This window comes from Schistocerca americana, chromosome 1 (assembly GCF_021461395.2).
Source record: "Schistocerca americana isolate TAMUIC-IGC-003095 chromosome 1, iqSchAmer2.1, whole genome shotgun sequence".
NCBI classification, from domain to species: domain Eukaryota; kingdom Metazoa; phylum Arthropoda; class Insecta; order Orthoptera; family Acrididae; genus Schistocerca; species Schistocerca americana.
In genome coordinates this window covers 1014399343-1014423072 of record NC_060119.1, presented here as the reverse complement: position 1 = coordinate 1014423072, position 23730 = coordinate 1014399343, and the positions used below count along the sequence as shown (strand labels likewise).

At 41.3% G+C, this 23730-nt stretch overlaps 1 protein-coding gene across 1 annotated transcript in view; it reads right to left on the bottom strand.

The window, feature by feature from the left end:
- LOC124548874 (innexin inx7) overlaps nucleotides 1-22883 on the bottom strand; it is a 170427-nt gene extending 147544 nt beyond the window's left edge. Inside the window, exon 1 of the mRNA XM_047125201.1 lies at nucleotides 22353-22883. Within this exon, the coding sequence (XP_046981157.1) occupies nucleotides 22353-22844 (492 nt within the window). The 5' untranslated portion in view covers nucleotides 22845-22883. The remainder of the gene's footprint in view (nucleotides 1-22352) is intronic.
- Between the last annotated feature and the right edge of the window lie 847 nt (nucleotides 22884-23730).

Sequence of the window (23730 nt, the reverse complement as noted above, 5' to 3'; positions counted from 1 at the left end):
TGCAGTAAGCCACTAGTCAACGACATTCTGGTTCAATCTAATTAGCACCCATCACTAAAATAAAAAATTGCTGAAGAATCCTGCAGTCATTGAAGCAAAGTTCAAAATACAGTCTTAGTAGGAAACATATCAGGGATTTATTGATGGAGGACAAAGTTTTCCTCAAGAAAGATGTTAGCGATATCAATTGTTAACACAGACCACAGAAAGAAGGGTCTGGAAGTGTATGTTTGGGGAGTGACATTGAGTAGAAATGAAACGTATATCGTAAACATACTGCAAAAGGGAACTGGAAGCATTTCAACAGAAAGATCTCGTGAACTGTGTGATAGTTCAGGATCATAGTTCACATTTTCACCAGCAATGAGACCAATGATAAGTCACTGTCCCCCTTCTTCTTCTATGCTCATGTGATAATTGGTCGGTATATTTAATCGCTGATGTTAAAACTAGCTTAAATGTGGTATGTAAACATTGCTGGAAATCCGAATAATCAAATTCCCCTAATTTCTAAGACTTTCCCGGCGATAAAGACGCCGAGTTGCGATGTCGAAATATCGTGTTGGGAAGAGGCGGACCACTGGCAGTACACCCGATTCTACGAGATGACAAATTGCCCTAAGTTAGAAGAAGTACATCATTTGTATTAAGTATACGTAAAAACTTTCTTACTCATCCAATGGCTAGAAATTCAATACACACGATATTAAAATGGCTGGAAAAAGTAAAATATATTGAAAAAAGATCCTTTATCCAGTGTCATAATGAACAGAAATTCAAATATCTGTGCAGGGGGTGTCCTAACCCTTACTTCTTTTACCTCCACCTCAAATTCTCCCTGAAGTGAAGAAGCTACGAAAGCCCTCTTCCATCTTCCAATTTGTTTTACCTGCGGTTTTAACAAGCTCCCATTCCCCTCATCTTCGTCTCTCAGGTTTTTCTTTTTAGCTATTATGACGTGGTACGAGATGAAGTGCTAGTTGAAGGGTGAGGAAAGGTTATGTTTGCCAGTAGCGCCGCCATGTTCCTCGTTGTTTTAACTCCTTCAGCACTTAACATGTGAAAATGTAGTATAGATACTTTGATTCAGTAGCGTTATCGCTATTATCCTTTTATCAGCCGCGATTAGGAGATTCCTTATCTCTGATGCCGATATAAGACTACTCAGAGCTTTGTACTCGTATGTTCACGTTTGCCCCACAGGTGTCACTAGATGTGCAGTAAAAGTAACGCTCTGTATAGAGTTTTATGCATAAGCTAGACACCTACTTCTTACTCTAACTTTCTTAAAATCACGCACGTACATGCACTTTTTATACATTCAGTTGCGAGAATGGCCCATCTTAGTTATTCTAAAATATCAGTAATATGACGCTTGAGAATTACTTTTACCAACGGCTTCCTAGACATGATGTAGTGATAGCTACATCTCTGACAAGTTGTTAAAACATCGTTGTGACAAATTTAGCTTCATTTTAACTTCGTGAAGAAGCTAACAAATACTGTAGTTCTCACTGCCCGAAATCTTCATGCTGAAAGAAGATCGGTCATTCCTTACTATTCTATATCTGGTACAATAAAATGTGTACAAATACGAGTTTTATCCCTGAATTTGGAACGATTTTTCCTCACAAATCGTAATGCTATGAGGGACAGAAATGCATTCTATTATCTATAGTTTAGGCAAAAGGTTATATATCAACAGATACAGTGAAACTAGCATGTTTTGTTCAACAAGACAGTGCAGCAGTTAACCTCATCACACATTCTCGCATCGGTACGTCGTCAGATAATCTGGAAAATCTTGATTAAATCTGGAAAATCTTCACTAAAAATACAGTAGTTTATGACAATGACTTCCAAAATAGCACAGAATATTTAACGCCCTCTGTACTGTGTAATGGTGAAAGGAGAAACTGTGAGTGTAATATTTGACGTAACAGAGACGTGTTGAGGACTGTCGAGACAGAGCATTTGAAAATGAAGATATCGTGACGTACTGAAAACCTCTCACATAGCACTTTCTAGAAGCATCCAGCAGCTGAGATGCGTGACGACTGCAGGAAGGCAACGCTCCACTTTACGGATGAAACAAGTTCTTCTTCGACCTCGGATGATTCATTCTAGAGTAAGTCAGATATTCCGTCATGACTATACTGGTTCGTCATTGTAACCATTGTCAAGTGGTGGATGTGTCACACCTGTGCATCATTTATGTGACAGCCCGAACTATTTTTAACGTACTGAAAGGAGGCCGCTTTACCATTTGAGTGCCAGTGATTTCTAGTTGAAATGACAATTTTATTAATTTATGTTTAAGTACCAGTAACTTTCACATGAAACCACCCTAGCTATTGCAAGAAGACATATACTGGTACACTGAAACACTTGTGTGACTGCAGTGGATTGAAGCAGTCACTTCTTGCGTTCAAAGCAACAGTCGCAGTGCTATGTGATTGTAGCAGATCGTGACACGTCGCTTTTGTTTCTCATAGAGGCGTTATTGAGTAGATCATTGAGAGTGTAAGCAATTATTTGAAGTCATTGTAACGTAAATTTCAATTTGTACTGCTACTGTTACGAGTGGATCGAAATATGAACATTGGAGCAGTATGTAACTGTGCTACAAATTTATTAAATTTTAGGACGATGTTTGTTTGTTATTTAGGCTATAATTCGTTTTATATATTTGAACTCGTGGAAGTTTCGAGATGTGGGATTTTGTGTAGGAAAAATGCGAAATTAGCTTTCAAACATATCTCATGAAATAACGGCTGGTTGAAAATTATGTGTCACAGTGCTCTCAAAATGAAACCACGACTTGTAAATAATTTACTTTTTATTTTTTGCCAATTTCTTCTTGTATTCGTTGCTTACTATGATGACAAAAGACAATTTTATGAAAAAAGTTAAAATTAACTTTTTTTATTTTGTTGAAACTCAAAGGGTTAATAACGATCAACTTTTCATTACTCCTAAATCTGCAATACGCACCGTGCTTGTCGCTTGTTTTGTCAGATTGTCTATTAGTGTGTTGACTGCAAAATGCGGACGCAATGCAGTTTTGCTCGTGGAAGGATGTGGCGATCTCTTCGGAGACGCTAAGTTATTTGAACCCTAGTTGGTTGACACCATCGCTTGGAACAACATTGATGATGCACTTGGCAACGGCACATATTAAAATCCACACCCATGCAAGATTTGAGCCGAGACTTCCACTCAAGAAGTGGCTGACGCCACCTTGCGACCACAAATGCCTACTCAGCTGATGACTTGCGACATCTGGACAGACATCGACCCAACCGCAGTGGCGTTTTCTGGCTGCTTTTACTCGAATTTGCGGGACGGCCACAGAGATTGTTACCGCTTCTCAATCATCAGTCCCTGCAGACATCTTTCATGATCCCTCATACAAACATATATGCTCCTTGATAGCAGTTAATGATCATTCAATGCGGATACACTCTGCGTCCGAGCTCTAGCGAGAATCAGAGTGAGGCTACGAGCAAATGAGGGTGATGGGACAGACGTTTTTGGAAACCCAGAATCTACTATGCAGGAATCAACATGGATTCCGGAAACAGCGATCGTGTGAGACCCAACTCGCTTTATTTGTTCATGAGACCCAGAAAATATTAGATACAGGCTCCCAGGTAGATGCTATTTTTCTTGACTTCCGGAAGGCGTTCGATACAGTTCCGCAGTGTCGCCTGATAAACAAAGTAAGAGCCAGACCAGCTGTGTGGCTGGATTGAAGAGTTTTTAGCAAACAGAACACAGCATGTTGTTATCAATGGAGAGACTTCTACAGACGTTAAAGTAACCTCTGGCGTGCCACAAGGGAGTGTTATGGGACCATTGCTTTTCACAATATATATAAATGACCTAGTAGATAGTGTCGGAAGTTCCATGCGGCTTTTTGCGGATGATGCTGTAGTATACAGAGAAGTTGCAGCATTAGGGGATTGTAGAGAAGTGCAAGAAGATCTGCAGCGGATAGGCACTTGGTGCAGGGAGTGGCAACTGACCCTTAACATAGACAAATGTAATGTATTGCGAATACGTAGAAAGAAGGATCCTTTATTGTATGATTATATGATAGTGGAACAAACACTGGTAGCAGTTACTTCTGTAAAATATCTAGGAGTATGCGTGCGGAACGATTTGAAGTGGAATGATCATATAAAATTAATTGTTGGTAAGGCGGGTACCAGGTTGAGATTCATTGGGAGAGTGCTTAGAAAATGTAGTCCATCAACAAAGGAGGTGGCTTACAAAACGCTCGTTCGACCTGTACTTGAGTATTGCTCATCAGTGTGGGATCCGTACCAGATCGGTTTGACGGAGGAGATGGAGAGGATCCAAAGAAGAGCGGCGCGTTTCGTCACAGGGTTATTTGGTAACCGTGATAGCGTTACGGAGATGTTTGATAGACTCAAGTGGCAGACTCTGCAAGAGAGGCGCTCTGCATCGCGGTGTAGATTGCTCGCCAGGTTTCGAGAGGGTGCGTTTCTGGATGAGGTATGGAATATATTGCTTCCTCCTACTTATACCTCCCGAGGAGATCACGAATGTAAAATTAGAGAGATTAGAGCGCGCACGGAGGCTTTCAGACAGTCGTTCTTCCCGCGAACCATACGCGACTGGAACAGGAAAGGGAGGTAATGACAGTGGCACGTAAAGTGCCCTCCGCCACACACCGTTGGATGGCTTGCGGAGTATAAATGTAGATGTAGTAGATGTAGGACACTACGTCTGTAGTGTCTACGACAAGTTGATAAAATGTAAACGCCGCTGGCTCACTCTATTAAAAAAACAGTAAGGCGACCGCTCGCGATAAGCAAAACAAAAATAAAGTTGAGAAGAAAAAGGAGGTTGAGCAATCCGCTCGCGTAGAACGGAAAACCGGGTTCGAGTCTCGTGCGGGAAAGAATTTTCTCTTTTAGGCACTGAATTTATTTTAATAGTCGATTGTGTCTGAGATCGGATTTTAGTTTCCTCATGTCAACTTCAATATTTTCATGACAATTTGTTTGCAAAATATTTTATCCACTTAAATTTTCACAACCATTTTCCAATGTTAATGGGATATTTCGTTCAGTAACTCACTGCATTCGATGTTACACATATATTGTGTGTTTTAATACACATTTCAGTTCAACGTTCTGATTTATTTAACAGATGAAGAAATCAATGACGTGGCCTCAGTTCTTGTAATAAAAGGCAGCAGCCACGAAATGAACACAAATACAAATCTGAAAATTGAAAACTTTCGTCTCATTTTGGCCAACGGTAACGAGTATACAACCGCTAACGGAGGAACGAGAACTAAGAAGCAAGAACCGTGAAATGAGAACTTAGAAACAACAACTAAGAACTGAGAACCGAAAACGAGAATTTAGAACGGGAACTGATTGGCGAGAGCTAAGAAACGAGAAATGAGATCCGAAACACGAGATCGTTTATATGGTACTCGTCATACAAACATTTAAAATATAAATTCTTGTTGAATGTGGAACAACATACGCAGAAGAAGAGTTAAACGAAAGAAGGGATTATAAATAAAACAAAATTCATGCAAAATGAGGAAAATAAATATTGATTGCAATAATATGGACGAAAATATGAAACGATAAAACAAAGAGATTACATCGAAGTTAAATTAAAAGTAAAATCTCATGGACATATATTCCAAATTAAAAAATAAATGCAAATAAAAAAGTTAATATAATGACTAAAATGACGCAGCAAATGATTAGAACTAAAAAAATTTTCGTTTAAGCCAAATAATTGAATAAAAATAGTAATCAAAGTTACTTTGATAAAGATTTAAATTCATTTCAATAAACATTTAATTATATGTATTTCAAAGCACACAATGAACTTGGAGCCTACTGCAGTCAGTTTATTAGCAATACAATTTTATCTCCTGTGCTACGCAGCCATTCTGGATATAACTGTTAACTTTACAATAACACAAACTAAAAGTCATAAGAAGTCACTCTCATTCAGCCAACAGCCTTGTCAAAGAGGGCGGAGGAGCATACAGAGGAACAGAGCACCCTTTTCATCCTGGGGTGGGAAAGTGGCCATACAGGCCGAAGAATTAGCAACGATCATCGGCATGAAAAGGCAGTACCTACTGCAACTTACATCATTCTGAATCTCCTTAGTGTATTCATCTCTTGGTGTCCCTCTGTGACTTTTACCCTCCACGCTACCCTTCAATCCTAAATTGGTGACCCCTTGATGCCTCAGAACATGTCTTACCAACTGATCCCTTCTTCTAGTCAAGTTGTGCCACAAATTTCTCTTCTCCCCAATTCTATTCAATACCTCCTCATTAGTTATGTGATCTACCTATCTAATCTTCAGTAGGCCTATTCTTCTGTAGCACCCCATTTCGAAAGTTTCTATTTTCTTGTTGTCCAAACTATTTATCGTCCATGTTTCACTTCCATACATGGCTAAACTTCATACAAATACTTTCAGCAACGACTTCCTGACACTTAAATCTATACTCCATGTTAACAAATTTCTCTTTTTCACACACGCTTTCGTTGCCATTGCCAGTCTACACTTTATAACCGCTCTACTTCGACCACATCAGTTATTTTACTCCCCAAATAGCACAACTCATCTACTACTTTAAGTGTCTCATTTCCTTATCTAATTCACTCAGCATCACCCGACTTAATTCGACTACGTTCCATTATCCTGATTTTGCTTTTGTTGATGTTCACCTTATATCCTCCTTTCAAGACACTGTCCATTCCGTTCAACTTCTCTTCCACGTCCTTTGCTGTCTCTGACAGTTTTACAATGTTATCGGCGAACCTCGAAGTTTTTGTTTCTTCTCCATAGATATTAATTCCAACTCCGAATTTTTCTTTTGTTTCCTTTCCTGCTTGCTCAATATGCAGATTGAATAACATCGGGGAGAGGCTACAACCCTATCTCACTCCCCTCCCAGCCACTCCTTCCCTTTCATGCCCCTCGACTCTTATAACTGCCATCTTGTTTCTGTACAGATTGTAAATAGCCTTTCGCTCCCTGCCTCCTTCAGAATTTGATAGTATTCCAGTCGACATTGTCAAAAGCTTTCTCTAAGTCTACAAATACTAGAAATGTAGGTTTACCTTTCCTTAATCTATCTTCTAAGATAAGTCGTATGGTCAGTATTACAGTATTGCCTCACGTGTCCCAATATTTGTACGGAATCCAAACTGATCTTCCCCGAGGTCGGCTTCTACCAGTTTTTCCTTTCGTCTGTAAACAATTGGCGTTAGTGTTTTGCGCCTTGACTTATTAAACTGATAGTTCAGTAATTTTCACGTATCTCAACACCTGCTTTCTTTGGGATTGGAATTATTATATTCTTCTTGAAGTCTGAGGATATTTCGCCTGTCTCATACATCTTGCTCACCAGATGGTTGAGTTTTGTCAGGACTGGCTCTCCCAAGGTTGTCAGTTGTTCTAATGGAATGTTGTCTACCCTCGGGGCCTTGTTTCGACTCAGGTCTTTCAGTGCTCTGTCAAACTCTTCACGCCGTATCGTATCTCCCATTTCATCTTCATCTACGTCCTGTTTCATTTCCATAATATTGTCCTCAAATACATCGCCCTTGTATAGACCCTCTATATACTCCTTCCACCTTTCTGCCTTCCCTTCTTTACTTAGAACTGGGTTTCCATCTGAGCTCTTGATGTTCATACAAGTGGTTTTCTTTCCTCCAATGGTCTCTTCAATTTTCCTCTTACCCCTCGTGAGATATGAATCTACATCCTTACATTTGTCCTCTAGCCATCACTGCTTAGCCATTTTGCACTTCCTGTCGATCTCATTTTTGAGACGTTTGTATTGCTTTTTGGCTTCTTCATTTACTGGATTTTTATATTTTCTCCTTTCATCAATTAAATTCAATATTTCTTCTGTTACCCAAGGATTTCTACTAGCCCTCGTCTTTTTACCTACTTTATCCTCTGCTGCCTTCATTATTTCATCCCTCAAAGCTACCCATTCTTCTTCTACTGTATCTCTTTCCCCCACTCCTGTCAATCGTTCAATAATGCCTACTGAAACTCTCTACAACCTCTCGTTCTGTCAGTTTATCCAGGTCCCACCTCCTTAAATTCCCACCTTTTTGCAATTTCTTCAGTTTTAATCTACAGTTCATAACCAATAGATTCTGGTCAGAGTCCACATCTGGCCCTGGAAATGTCTTACAATTTAAACCTTGGTTCCTAAATATCTGTCTTACCATTATATAATCTATCTGAAACCATCCAGTATCTCCAGGTGTCTTCCATGTATACAACCTTCTTTCATTTTTCTTGAACCAAGTGTTAGCTATGATTAAGTTATACTCTGTGTAAAATTCTACCAGGCGGCTTCCTCTTTCATCCATATTCACCTACTACGTTTCCTTCTCTCCCTTTTCGTACTATTGAATTCCAGACACCCGTGACTATTAAATTTTCGTCTCCCTTCACTATCTGTATAATTTCTTTTATCTCATCATACATTTCATCAATATCTTCGTCAGATTTCGAAATCAGATTTTGGCGTACCCATGACCAGATACAGGCTGTGGTCTCAATTTGGTGATGACGAAGAGGAGAGTGAAGTTCAAGAGAGTCGTCCGGAACAATCAGTGTAGAAAGAAGTGGAATACTGAACTACTCAAGAATAACGAGACGCGTTTAAATTTCTGAAAGGCTGTAAATACTGCGGCTGGTCCCAGCGGAGGTTCGAGTTCTCCCTCGGGCTTGGGTGTTTGTGTTTGTCCGCAGGATAATTTAGGTTAAGTAGTGTGTAAGCTTAGGGATTGATGACCTTAGCGGTTAAGTCCCATAAGATTTAACACACATTTGAACATTTTTTTTTTTTTAAATACTGCGACAGTGAATTAATTAGAAGGCAGTTGAATGGAAAGGAATAGACATCTCTGAAAAAGGCATTCAATGAAGTTGGACAGAATGCTTGAATTAATACATAAAAGAAAGAAGTACAAAACTTCTATGGTAAAGAGAAATATAAATCACTTATTAATGAAATTAGTGGCAAGTACAGGGAAGCCAAGAGGAAATGTTTGCTGAAAAGAGAAATGATCTTCGCAAGGACTGATCCAGTATATAGCAAAGCAAAAACAACTTTCGACGAAGTTAAAACAAGGTAGGCAACGTGAAAATAGTAATGTTATTCAGTTTTTAAAAGCACAGAGAGCGGTAGATGGAAAGAGTGCACTGAATGCCTTTTTGGGAGGGAGGAATTGTCTGATGACGTGAATAAGAAACGGGAATCAGCATGTAATACATAGAGAATCCAGTGTTACAGTCAGAATATCACAGAGCTTTCGAAGACAAAGATCAAATAAGACAGAGGGGAGAGAAAACATTCGTCCGCAATTTTTAAAATCATTGGACGAAGTAGCGACCAAACGACTTCAAGCTGGTCTGTTGAGACTATGAGGCTGTAGACATACCATAAGACTTTTGGAAAATAACTTCCATACAATTCCAAATATAGCAAGATCAGGTAGTGCGAAAACGATTGCATAGTCAGATTAACAGCCCACGCATCTAAGCTGTTGACAGGAATAACATGCAGAAGAATGGAAAAGAAAACTGAAGATCTGCTAGATAAAATGCAAAGTCGTATATGATCTCATCAAAATGACGGACATAATCCACCCATCGAAATCTAATACGTGTAAAATAGGCGCCATAAAGAGAATTACAGTTATTGTCGGGTGAGCGGTGTGCTGACCACATACCCCTCCGTATCAGCATCTGGTGGCGCCTAAGGTCTGATGATGACACGGCGGCCAGTCGGTACCGTTGAGCCTTCAAGGAACGTTCGGGCGGCGTTTGTTACATTGTAACCAATGCAATATATAATACCTACTTGCTATCTTTAGTAGGGATAGAACTTGCAGTTGCTCTCTTTAGTAGAGATAGAACTTGCAGTTTACAAATAATGGAACATGTGCACTTCAGATCAAAATTACAAAATTGTTTCTAAATGAACGTTTTCACTACGAGTCAGTGCATGGAAATGTCTCATGGTTCTTACCACGTCAATTTTCAGTGAGTCTGCGATGTCTCGAAAAGCAAACACTCTTCTACCTCCTTTTGCCAAGAGGATGGGAGGAAGTGAATACACTGCGATACGTCACAGACATTGCAAAATGAGGCGGCAAGAAGCCCAAGAAAATTTTATTAGAATATTTTTATTTGTAGTTTTAAATTTCGAAAGGAAAATTTGCAACCAGCTACACTTTTAGAATGAATGAATTATTTCAACGGTGAAATGAATGCATGTCATCCAGGAAATGTGACTGGTTGTAGTTTTTTCTCTAGCAATATTTGATATGACAGCAGCGGTGTTCTCAAGCCATCGTGGGTAAAATAATATAGTTCCTTTCTAGTTTTTCAATCTGCACATAAAGAAATAAAAATAATTAATAACGATCTGAAAGAGACTATAACTTTACCCAAATACAAATAAAACAACAGTTGTACTTTCTATGTTCTAATCTCCTTTCATCAGTTCACCTGTTACGTTTTACGCTTCCGTTTGTGCATCAATATTGCATTAGCTACGCAATAAGGTGCAGAGGAACAATGAGATCACGAAAAGCAGGCAGTGAACCGATCATTTTTGTTTTTCCTGAAACTCCCTTGATTTCGCAACGGATGCAAAATTTGTGTATCTAATATACAAAGTATCCTTATAGACTAAACCTTAATAAACGGTTAAAGAAATCGAAACAGGATTTTCCACAAATGATAAAACGTGAAGACGTGAATATTTCGATGTTCAGTAATCGTGAAGTTTATACTCCTTGCAATTTTTGTGTAATTATGGTTGGTTGGTTGATCTGAGGGAGGGGACCAAACGCGTCATTATGCTTTTTTAATAAAATAATGGGTATTTTTAACGGTATTCCCAAGAATAGTTATTCGATACATTTTTACGTCACTACTGGACGTCAAACTGCAATTTGTTGGGAGTCTGTCTTCACATCTCGTTTTTCAACTATTTATGAGAACAGTTTTTTTGCCACGAGTGCCAAAACTGAAACTTCCTCAGCTTATAACTGTTCTAGACTGGGACACGAACCCGGATCCTTTCCACTAGAGGACATGCTTCTAGCCACAATTGATAACGTTCCCTCTATCCTGAGATTGCCCCTTCCACACTCACCAAGTTTCATAGAACTTTTTCTTTCATCAGTTCGCCTGTTACGTTTTATGCTTCGATTTGTGCATCAAAATTGCATTAGCAATTTTTTATTATTCTAGCACTCCAAGAAGACACGATATCACGCAGAAGTTACCTAGGCACAGACTAAACTTTGGCTGGCCGTGGTGGCCGAGCGGTTCTGTGCGCTTCAATCTGGAACCGTGCGACCGGTCCGGTCGCAGGTTCGAATCCTGTCTCGGGCATAGATGTCTGTGATGTCCTTAGGCTAATTGGGTTTAAGTAGTTCTACGTTCTAGAGGATTGATGACCTCAGATGTTAAGTCGCATTGTGCTCAGAGCCATTTGAACCATTTGAACTAAACTTTGTGTCCAGGATGAACAAATCACTCTGCAGCGAAATACATGCTATTGTGGGACTTCCTGGCACGTAACAGCTGTTTACTGGACGATGCACACAGTTTTAGTTCACCAGGACGCTCCGCAACAGCGCACAGTTCACTGCGGTACGGACGATTCGTTCTGTCACCATGTCTTATTCTAAAGAGCCCTAGAATGTCTCTAGAACGATCCCTTCTTCTGTTTAAAGAAGCTGCTTCTGTATCTGGAGAAACTAAGAAGTATATAGACTGCACAGCTAAATACTCGCCTTTTGAGTTCTGTCACAAGTCCAAACCTTTCTTCCATGTCAACTGTTAATGAAATATTAGAAACGACTTATAAAAGACGAAATGATAGACTCAAGAAAAAGATGCTTGCCAGTTGTAAATAAATCATGTACTCTTCATACCGATTTTCGTTGGATTAGTGCAAATCGTTGTAAGATTGATAACCTAATTTTGGTATTCAGTAAAAGTTATGAGAACTATATTTTCGCCGGCCGAAGTGGCCGTGCGGTTAAAGGCGCTGCAGTCTGGAACCGCGAGACCGCTACGGTCGCAGGTTCGAATCCTGCCTCGGGCATGGATGTTTGTGATGTCCTTAGGTTAGTTAGGTTTAACTAATTCTAAGTTCTAGGGGACTCATGACCTCAGAAGTTGAGTCCCGTAGTGCTCAGAGCCAGAGCCAACTACATTTTCATTCGACGTATCACATTTTATATCTGTGCACTGGATATTTTTCAAATACAAGTTTTAAATAGTCGATATGTTACGTCACAGAGGTTCCCATCGCACCCCCCTCAGATTTAGTTATAAGTTGGCACAGTAGATAGGCCTTGGTCAACTGAACACAGATCAATCGAGAAAACAGGAAGAAGTTGTGTAGAACTATGAAAAAAGTAAGCAAAATATACAAATTGAGTAGTCCATGCGCAGGATAGGCAACATGAAGGTGAGTGCGAGCTGAGGATGGCCGTGGTCCCGTGGTTAGCGTGAGCAGCTGCGGAACGAGAAGTCCTTGGATCAAGTCTTCCCTCGAGTGAAATGTTTACTTTCTTTATTTTCGCAAAGTTATGATCTGTCCGTTCGTTCATTGACGTCTCTGTTCACTGTAATAAGTTTAGTGTCTGTGTTTTGCGACTGCACCGCAAAACCGTGCGATTAGTAGACGAAAGGACGTACCTCTCCAATGGGAACCGAAAACATTTGATCGCAAGGTCATAGGTCAACCGATTCCTCCACAGGAAAACACGTCTGATATATTCTATACGACACTGGTGACGGCATGTGCGTCACATGACAGGAATATGTTGTCGACCCACCTAACTTGTACACTTGGCGAATGGGTAAAAAGATTCTTCTACCTTGCCCAATTTAGGTTTTGTTGTGGATGTGATAATCACTCCCAAAAAAGTGACGAAAACATAAGAGTTTGTCACATAAACCGCAACAAATGAATGCAACAGTTTCACAGTCTCACAGTTTTCAAATGGTTCAAATGGCTCTGAGCACTATGCGACTTAACTTCTGAGGTCATCAGTCGCGTAGAACTTAGAACTAATTAAACCTAACGAACCTAAGGACATCACACACATCCATACCCGAAGCAGGATTCGAACCTGCGACCGTAGCGGTCACGCGGTTCCAGACTGAAGCGCCTAGAACCGCACGGCCACACCGGCCGGCCGCACAGTTTTCCCTGTGCTCTGTCAAAACATATGTTTTTAACGTTTTCAATTTTTTCCGATGTAGACCGTCAAATCCAGCATATGTCCAAGCAAACATGAACATGTCCTGGAATTTTGGAGAGCGAAGTTGATTATATGTGAGTGCATGAACTTTGATAATTGTCTGAAAGTAAAAAATAAAACTTCTCATACAAGGGAAGAATTGAACCAAGGACCTCTCATTCCGGAGCTGCTCACGCTAACCACGGGACCAGGGCGCTCTTAAGCTCAGACGTTCCTTGATGTTACCTATCATCATGGACTACTCAGTTTTATATTTTCCTTATTTTTTTCATAGTTCCACACAACTTCTTCCTGTTTTCTCGATTGATCTGTGTTCAGTTGTTCAAGGTCTATCCACAGTGCCAACTTATAACTAAATCTGAGGGGGATGCGATGGGAAGGTTCCCTCGTATGTAGATCAATGTGATCTTTGGTTGCAAGCAGCATTGTCGTCCCATTAGGATTCTGAGAAAAGAGAGTGAATCGGTGTTGGTGACGGTACTAAGCGCTCAGGAAATTATTAGCAGTGCTAGAGGTTGTTGAACTTTAGAAATATGATTTGGTAGAGATCAATTTGAAAAATGTGAAGATTTTCAGGTAATGTTGTTGTTGTTTTGCTTGCCTGCGCGTGATTTATGATGTGCTTGAAAAAGGGAAATATTTAGTAAAATTTTTCTTTATTGTTTTACGTTAGTTAGTTTGAGTGTCGAGACGAGATCTAGTAAGATTATGTGTTCACATGGTTTGCACTCAGAAGTTATAGATTTTCGATTCAATAATTAATTTCACGGCAGAGTCAAATTTTTTTACAAAAGGAGTGATAGTTGTAAAGCTGATTGCCATTTATCAAGGACTCAGAGTTTCAAAATAGTTTTTGAATCCTAGTTTCTTTTCATTTATTCAGTAAATACAGTATTTACCACCATCTCCTCGCGAAATTCATTTTCCAATTATGTTTGTCGCCACATTGTACTTTTTGGAACACAGTGGTTGAAGCACGATGTGCGTAGCATAGTTGAATGTCTTAAAATTGCACTGAGCAAGGCGTTCTTTCCTTTAGCCAGACTTTGCCGCGCGGTTAGAGGCGACATGTCACGGATTGCGCGGCCACTCCTGTCGGAGATTCGAGTCCAGCCTCGGGCATGGATGTCTGTGTTGTTCTTAGCATAAGTTAGTTTAAGTAGTGTGTAAGTCTAGGGGCCGATGACCTCAGCAGTTTGGCCCCTTAGGAATTCACACACATTTGAAAATTTTTTTCTTTTCTGTTCACCACTTTCGAGTAGCACCGAGTTTCCCTTGGCGCAGGTAAGCCATAAGAATGTATTAGGGCCAGTTTAACAACACGGCTGGAACACAAAAAGACCATTTACAGTTAAGCTCCGCGTTTCGAAATTGTTATCAGGTTCAGTTTAGGTAAAGTGAGTCAGATTGTATTTGTTTGGCACACAGTTTATTTTTTACACAGCAGCGTTACATTCGTAAGTGAATCATTTAATGTTTGTAATTTTATTTAGTCAGTTTTTGTACGTATTTCATATAACATTTTATTGAATAATTTTGGTCCGTTGTTCTTTAAAACTTTGTTTTATAATTTTATCTAGTATTTTTATTCTGTTAGCACTGTACGTTGGAATTACAACTCACAGTGACGTCACGTGTAGTAGCAATATTCGCTGTATCTGAGGCGACGCACCTTGTATCGCTCCTGTCTAGAGTCTGTGTTTCGGAAAAATGACTTATGTGTGCACAGTGACAGATGGTGTGACGCGGGTTCAGTCGAGTACGTAGTTCAAATTTTCATCTGCTAGAGGGCAGTAGGGGACAGGACTAAACAGAAAGAACTAAAATGTAGTTAAGACTATTGACCACCAGAGTCCAGTGGCGCACAGAGACATTCAAGAAAAGGTCAAGAGAATGTTTTGTGAATTGTTCTGTTTATTTCTTGAAGGCTTTTTTATTTATTTATGTTTGTACAGTTTTGTATATGCTTTTAGTAGTGTGAATGATGCGTGAATGTGGTCTAAAGTAAATATGTAGATCATTGTTGTACTGATGACCGCTGTTCGAACTAGTGTGAGAAAGTTTCAAGACAGTGTGAATGCAGACGACGGCGAAAGTTGTATCCTTTTGGCGTTAAAGAAAACCGACCAATCAGAACGGAACTTTCTTCGCGCGTCTTTTCTCTTTGAGATATAGAATGCTCACAGCAGTCTATGGAATCGGAGCCCATCTCCGAAGGAAGCTATAGTTTGCCGGTTTTAGTTGTGCTACATATTTCAAAAGTGTTTTAACGTCAAGGCATATTTATTCCGGTGTATCGTGTAGAAAGTATGGATTTTTTAAGTAATTTTGTAAATGAGGAAAGAATAATTCCGCGTGGCACATTGATCAGATAGGTGATTAAATACAAACATGAGTGCTTTAGGCACAGATAAACGTAATAGTCATTTAAGAACAAACCGTGCTTAGTAGCTGTTCGGATTTCGGGAAATACGTAACCACAAACTTGCTAAAGTGAATGAAACGGTTTGTGCATGTATGTGTTAAGATTAGCACGGTCTTAGCAGTGAACGCGTACATCTCTAGGTTCAGAATATACCGAAGTTTTGCCAGTATTTCCACCTTTCATTCAAAATTAGGACATTTCCCGATTGTTAGAATAGTTACGTTATATGCAGCCTGGTGCGGGTTGCAGTATGGTAGATTTCTGCTCGGCTTTCCTACCGGCAATCCGCTGCAACGAGTTCACAGGTAGGTGCAGGCAATGGACGAACGTAATCGCGGCGCCGTATACTGTGCAATATTGAATTTCACTGGACAGCTTACCTAGTTTAAAGTTTTATTTTTTTTTAATAAATTCGTTAAACGTTAATTCTAATACAGTTATACAGTTTCGGGTAGTTTTGGCGGCTTCATTTATCAGATAGCTTTTATATAACTGCACCACTTGCATTGTTCGCGATTACAAAACCGACACACACGAACTAGAAAGGTTCGTTTTAGTTCAGTTTTAGTTCAGGACAATCAAACTCTTTTAATATTATGAACACACGTTACGACGTTTAGAAAACGATTAAAATGTTCTGCCAAGCCTAACTGAAACATGTATTTTGTCGTAGGACTTTTCATTATAATTAAACAATGTACCTGTCTAATTAAAATTGATTATACACTGACGTAAAAGAAAATCGCAACACCAGGAAGGAATTGTACGACATAAACAAAAGTTGGTAGGCGTGTTTTTACATCTGAAAGGTGACATCCATTCAAATTTCCCACCAGAGTGGCGCTAGTAGAGCCACTATGCGGGTACAAATCAGTTTTGCTTCAAATACACGCTTAACGGTCGTGAGCGTTAATTACTTTTGAGATTGGAAGTGGTGACTTGATGTTAGACAAGATGTCTTTAAGGCAACAAAGACGCCATTATTAGCATCTCACTGAGTTTGAGCGAAGTCGTGTAACAGAGCTACGAGAAGCTGGATGTTCCTAGTGTGAGACTGCAGAAAAACTTGGCAGGAATGTAGCCACTGTACACGATTGCTCCCAGCGGTGGTTTCGAGAATGTATGATCGCAGTTACACCGGGCTCCGAACGGCCACACTGGCAGAACCGAGAGGGAAGACTATTGTGTCCGGCGCATGGCTCTGGCGCATCGTATTCCAACTGCAGAAGCAATCGGACCAGCAGTTGGTACCACAGTGACACAACGAATCGTTACAGATCGGCTTCCTCAAGGCCATTTCCGAGCCAGACGCGCTGTAGCGTGCCTTCTACTGACAAACCACCGCCGTTTGCGACTTCAGTAGTGTCAAATGAGAGCTCATTGGAGGGAACGGTAGAGGGCTGTCGTGTATTCTGATGAAAGCTGGATTTGTCTCGCTTGCCCCCCTTCTTGCAGCGGTGTACCGTAGGTCTCTAGAAGAGCGTAGCGTTCCGAAGGATTGTAAAAGGGCACAGGTCATCCCCGTTTTCAAGAAGGGACGTCGAACAGATGTTCAGAACTATAGACCTATATCTCTAACGTCTATCAGTTGTAGAATTTTGGAACACGTATTATGTTCGAGTATAATGACACTTCTGGAGGCTAGAAATCTACTCTGTAGGAATCAGCATGGGTTTCGAAAAAGACGATCGCGTGAAACCCAGCTCGCGCTATTCGTCCACGAGACTCAGAGGGCCATAGACACGTGTTCCCAGGTAGATTCCGTGTTTCTTGACTTCCGCAAGGCGTTCGATACAGTTCCCCACAGTCGTTTAATGAACAAAGTAAGAGCATATGGGCTATCAGACCAATTGTGTGATTGGATTGAAAAGTTTCTACATAACAGAACGTAGCATGTCATTCTCAATGGAGAGAAGTCTTCCGAAGTAAGTGTGATTTCAGGTGTGCCGCAGGGGAGTGTCGTAGGACCGTTGCTATTCACAATATATACAGGGTGTTACAGAAAGGTACGGCCAAACTTTCAGGAAACATTGCTCACACACAAAGAAAGAAAATATGTTATGTGGACACGTGTCCGGAAACGCTTATTTTCCATGTTAGAGCTCATTTTATTACTTCTCTTCAAATCATATTAATCATGGAATGGAAACACACAGCAACAGAACGTACCAGCGTAACTTCAAACACTTTGCTACAGGAAATGTTCAAAATGTCCTCCGTTAGCGATGATACATGCATCCACCCCCCGTCGCATGGAATCCCTGATGCGCTGATGCAACCTTGGAGAATGGCGTATTGTATCACAGCCGTCCACAATACGAGCACGAAGAGTCTCTACATTTGGTACCGGGGCTGCGTAGACAAGAGCTTTCAAATGCCCCCATTAATGAAAGTCAAGAGGGTTGAGGTCAGGAGAGCGTGGAGGCCATGGAACTGGTCCGCCTCTACCAGTCCGTCGGTCACCGAATCTGTTGTTGAGAAGCGTACGAACACCTCGACTGCAATGTGCAGGAGTTCCAACGTGCATGAACCACATGTTGTGTCGTACTTGTAAAGGCACATGTTCTAGCAGCACAAGTAGAGTATCCCGTATGAAATCATGATAACGTGCTCCATTGAGCGTAGGTGGAAGAACATACTGACGAAACTAAAATGAGCTCTAACATGGAAATTAAGAGTTTCCGGACACATGTCCACATAACATCTTTTCTTTATTTGTGTGTGAGGAATGTTTCCTGAAAGTTTGGTCGTACCTTTTTGTAACACCCTGTATAAATAACCTTGTGGATGACATCGGAAGTTCACTGAGGATTTTTGCGGATGATGCTGTGGTATATCGAGAGGTTGTAACAATGGAAAATTGTACTGAAATGCAGGCGGATCTGCAGCGAATTGACACATGGTGCAGGGAATGTGAATTGAATCTCAATGTAGACAAGTGTAATGTGCTGCGAATACATAGAAAGAAAGATCCTTTATCATTTAGCTACAATATAGCAGGTCAGTAACTGGAAGCAGTTAATTCCATAAATTATCTGGGAGTACGCATTAGGAGTGATTTAAAATGGAATGATCATATAAAGTTGATCGTCGGTAAAGCAGATGCCAGACTGAGATTCACTGGAAGAATCCTAAGGAAATGTAATCCGAAAACAAAGCAAGTAGGTTACAGTACGTTACGGACATGATAGATAAACTCCAGTGGAAGACTCTACAGGAGAGACGCTCAGTAGCTCGGTACGGGCATTTGTTGAAGTTTCCAGAACATATCTTCATCGAGGAGTCAAGCAGTATATTGCTCCCTCCTACGAATATCTCGCGAAGAGACCATGAGGATAAAATCAGAGAGATTAGAGCCCACCAGAGGCATACCGACAATCCTTCTTTCCACGAACAATACGAGACTGGAATAGAAGGGAGAACGGATTGAGGTACTCAAGTTACCCTCCGCCACACACCGTCAGGTGGCTTGCGGAGTATGGATGTAGATGTAGATGTAGACAGCTGAGTGTTGGTTAGAAAGGGGCTGGTTGAGAGCGTGCAACCAGCGTGTCTGCGTGCTAGACACACTGGACCTACACCTGGAGTTATGGTGTAGGATAGGATTTCGTATGGCTGCAGGAGCACTCTCCTGGTTTTCCCCAATCTCTTGATTCGACCTGTCGTGCTGCGATTCAAGTACAGCTTTCCATTGGATGTTTTCCAGCAGAATAACGCTCGACCCAACATGCTCTACAATGTCGCTTTGTTGCCATGGCCTACTCTATTAGCAGATTTGTCTCCAGTCGAGCTCGTAGGACATCATCGACCGACAACTATAGAGTCATCGACAACCAGAATTAAACGTTCCTGTATTGACCGATCATATGCAACAGGCATGGAATTCCATCCTCCAACGGTTCTTAACGTACCCGCAATTCACATTTGCCATGATTTATCTCGCGCTTTCGTCTTGCCATGTTAATCGCTTAAATATGTTACCTAGACAAATGTATTCCCGAAATATCATTTCTCTACATTAGTTATTTTTTTGGTGTTGCGATTTTTTTCCGTCATTGTAGTAGCTTCCGTCATTTGCTCACTGTATTCTGACAACACGCTGGTGTCCTCTAGCAATATGTTCTTCATCACAACAAAAGTGTCATGAAACTGCAGCAAGTGCAACGCCGCCGGATAGAAATACCGCAACAACAAGTTGAAGCTACCTTGCAGTGCGGCCTCCTTTGCGCATGCGACACAGTGCCCGCCGTGTCCTGCGCTCCGACAGTAACATGACGTCTCTAATCTGTAAGGCCAACTCGTATTTCTCTCGCGTTAGCAGTCGCTGCGCGACCTACAGCGGCGGTTCCGCCGCCCAGCTGCAGCTCTGCTTTCGTGACGCAAACGCCCTACTGCCGGCAGACAAGTTCCACGGCGCATCCCGTGTTGATACAGCCGCCACGCGCTGCTCCAGGTAAACAATGAACAGCACTGCCGGCCGGTCCACGGCACTGTTTCGACAGACAGGTTGCGCTTCATTAAGTGTCTGCTTAGCAGTTAGTGACCTAGTAATTAAGAAGTTCCGAAGCTGCAGTTCCTTGGTCAGAGAATGGCTTCGGCAGTACTCTATAAAACAAAGTTACTTGAGATCACATCGTTGTGAGCTGTTCGGTAATTTTTAGGAGACACGTTCTCAGGATTCGTAGAGATGATTTCATACTGTCTTAATGGTGTATGCCTTACGCCCAGGGCGTTAAGTATTAGGTATTTTATATATATATATATATATATATATATATATATATATACACATATATATATATATATATATATATATGCAGACTTAATCGACGAATCAAGGACGGGATTCGAACCCACATCTCTTGCTCCTTAGGCTGATGCGCTAACCACTACGCCACCCTGGCACAGTGGCTTTGCACAGCTGCACGCACTACACTACTACTACACCTCAATCCAAATTCTCATTCACTCCTCAGCCCACTCGAGAAGGTCTCTGGAACCATGTAGTTTCATTTGATCATTAGGTATTACCTCCTTGGACATCGTTATAGGCGATTTGACGAAACTCAGCTAAAGAATCGGAAATGGCATTGCATTTCACCTTAGTTACAGCAATAAGATCAAAGTTGGGATTATACTATGCTACGATGCAGTGCATGTGTCTGGGTAATATTACACAAGCGCTCCGGAATTTTCCAGTGTGAAGTCTCGTCTTTCATGGTTGAAATACGAGCGTTGCTCTGCAATTAGGGTCAGGCATGCGTCATGGCAACGGCTTGCTGTGATGATGCCGACCATCTACAGTAAACCTCGCAGGTTTCCTCAGTAACAAAGGCCGTATGAAAGCGAAGCGTAAGTATTTAACAGACATATGACGAGATTAAGGCTGAAATAATACATTTCCTGAAGTTCGATTGTTCGTAGTGAATCACTTTTCGTCTTCAGATTCAATAACTCCTAACTTTCGACGACAGGAACAATTTTTACTTGTTCTTGTTCCAGCATTAACTGATATTACTGTAGCAGTTCAAATTTAGCTTTAGCAGCGCTATATTTGTTGATGTTACAAGCTGCAGGCTAAGAAATTTCTTCTGTTATTGATGATTAATTATCGTCATAATTGTGTGTTGTTCATTGTGTGTGCTGAACACTGCACTGGGCCGTAGACCGTTTACTATATTTCGTGGGAAAGTTAGAAAAAAATAAGAATAGTCAAACAGCAGGTACTTTTAATCATAACACTCCAATACGTACTGTCTCGATTCCGTTGATAGCACGATGGTTCATTAGAAGGCGACTAGGGTTCACTCTTTAATGTTTGCGAAAAATTTAAGGCGAAATTGGTGCAAGGCAATGCGGCGATTAGAAATTTGAACTTCTATTTGGGGACGAGCGGAGTTCAAAATACCTTCCGAGCATAGAGATTACGATATGTTGTGATTTCCCAAAACCAATTACGGCGAATCCTCAGATAGCTCCTTTTACAAGCCTAACTACGATTTCCTGTCCATCCTCATTCAGTTGCTGAGCGAGATGGCGCAGCGCTTTGGTCACTGGTCTCGCATTCTACACAATGGTTGTTAAAATCCTTGTCTCTGTGCAGCTGTTCCGATTTATGTTTTTCGAGGTTCCCTAAATCGATTAAGTCGAGTGCTGTAACGGTTCCTCTAAAGTGAAAAAAGCCGATATCCTTTCCCATCTTTCCCCAATCTCAGCTTCTGCTGGGTCACTGATAACCTCATCGTAGACAGGATCCTCCTCCCTCTTTATCTTTACGCAGCTGGGTACGCTCTGCGTCTCTATCAGCAACAGTACAGTCGGGATGTACAATAAATGTCGTTCGTTCCTTAGCACCAGATCCTGCATCCTGGAGAGTAATTTGCTTCTGTGTGAACCTTGTCAGGAAGAGAATTGGTTTGTACCATGTGACAAGTAGAACTTACTAGTGTTAGTGATGCCCGAACAATGACAGTAATGGATTTCTGTGAAAACGTAGTTAACCAATGAAGACAAGTAGAAAAGAACGAAAACGAATATAGAAGGACCCAGAGGATACATACAGATTTAGGATCGTGCATATTGGTACGTACTCCATTGACGGTGACGTCCTCGTCAGTAACGGCCAATGCAGCGAACTCGAACATGTTGACGACCAGCTTGAGCCGTCCGCCTTCCTTGTTGCGCCATATCCAGTGAGGGATGTAGAAGGAGAGCGCCTGCAGAAACAGCACGAACGGCACCCACTGGTAGTAGGCGTGTCGAATGATGGGTTCGCCCTCAACGTATGGTCCCACACCAGGCAGCGGCGCACCGCTCAGCACGGACGAGGGGTCCAGGTGGCGGACCACCGTGTACGTGCTCGTGAAGAAGCAGAACGTCTCGATCACGTTGTTGGGGATGGCTTTGTCGTTGACGCAGCGGATATGCTCGCCGATGTACTGGCGGCTCGTCACCAGGATCGTGCACACCAACAGCAGCAGGAAGGTGACGCGGTAGTGCAGCTTGAAGACGAGGTTGTCGATGCTGACGAGCTTCGGCTTGATGTTGACATTCTGGGCGATCGAGGCGAACGTGTTGATCATGGTGTCGGCTGGTGCGGCCGAGCTGCGCGCACCGCGGGTGTCTACGGCTCACTGATAACGCGGCCGAGAGCGCAGCCTCCGCGCCGCTCAGGTCCTATCGTTGTCCCAGCGTAAACTCACACGTCACTACACCGTAAAGGCGGTGGAAATAACTCGGTAAGCGTGACAAACACACAGACGCCTGACGTTCTTAGAACATTACTGACCGTGACTGCATACGATATGCTGTATCTAATCCCTGTAGAATGAGTCGATTTGTTCTGAAAGGTACGCGGTAGTGAAATCTTCCGAGTAACTGTAGTACTTGCTTAGCGGTAACTAATGTTGCTCCAGCACGACGCACTTTGCAGCTTTTCAGCGTTCGTTCTTGTGAACTGAAACAGGAGTAAACTGAACTGTTATTCTTTATAACTTGCATCTGTGTTGTAATCCTGAACAATGCTAGTTGTATAGTTATGGAAACGCTATCTGATCCATGAGTCGCCAAAACTGAAATAGTTTAACTGGCCTATAAACAACTTAAAACAAATTAATTATAAAGCCGAACCTGTGAACTAAATAAGCGATCTCGTGGAATTTGGGGGTTGTGTAATGGAGTGCTACAATGTGTGACGTCACAACACGTGACTTACAATTCCAACACACAAGCTAATAGCATAAAACATTTATCAAACGAAATTTGAAAGAATAAATAACCAAAATGTTTCTACTAAAAACCCCTGCGAATTTATCTATGCAATATGACTGAATAAATTTCCAAACACTGAGTAATACACACGCGAATGTAGCACGGCACTGTGAAAAATAAAGCTATCTTCATTTGAAAAAAATATGAACTGAATTTATCCAAACTGATCTGGTAATGAATTTTGGAAAGTGACATCTA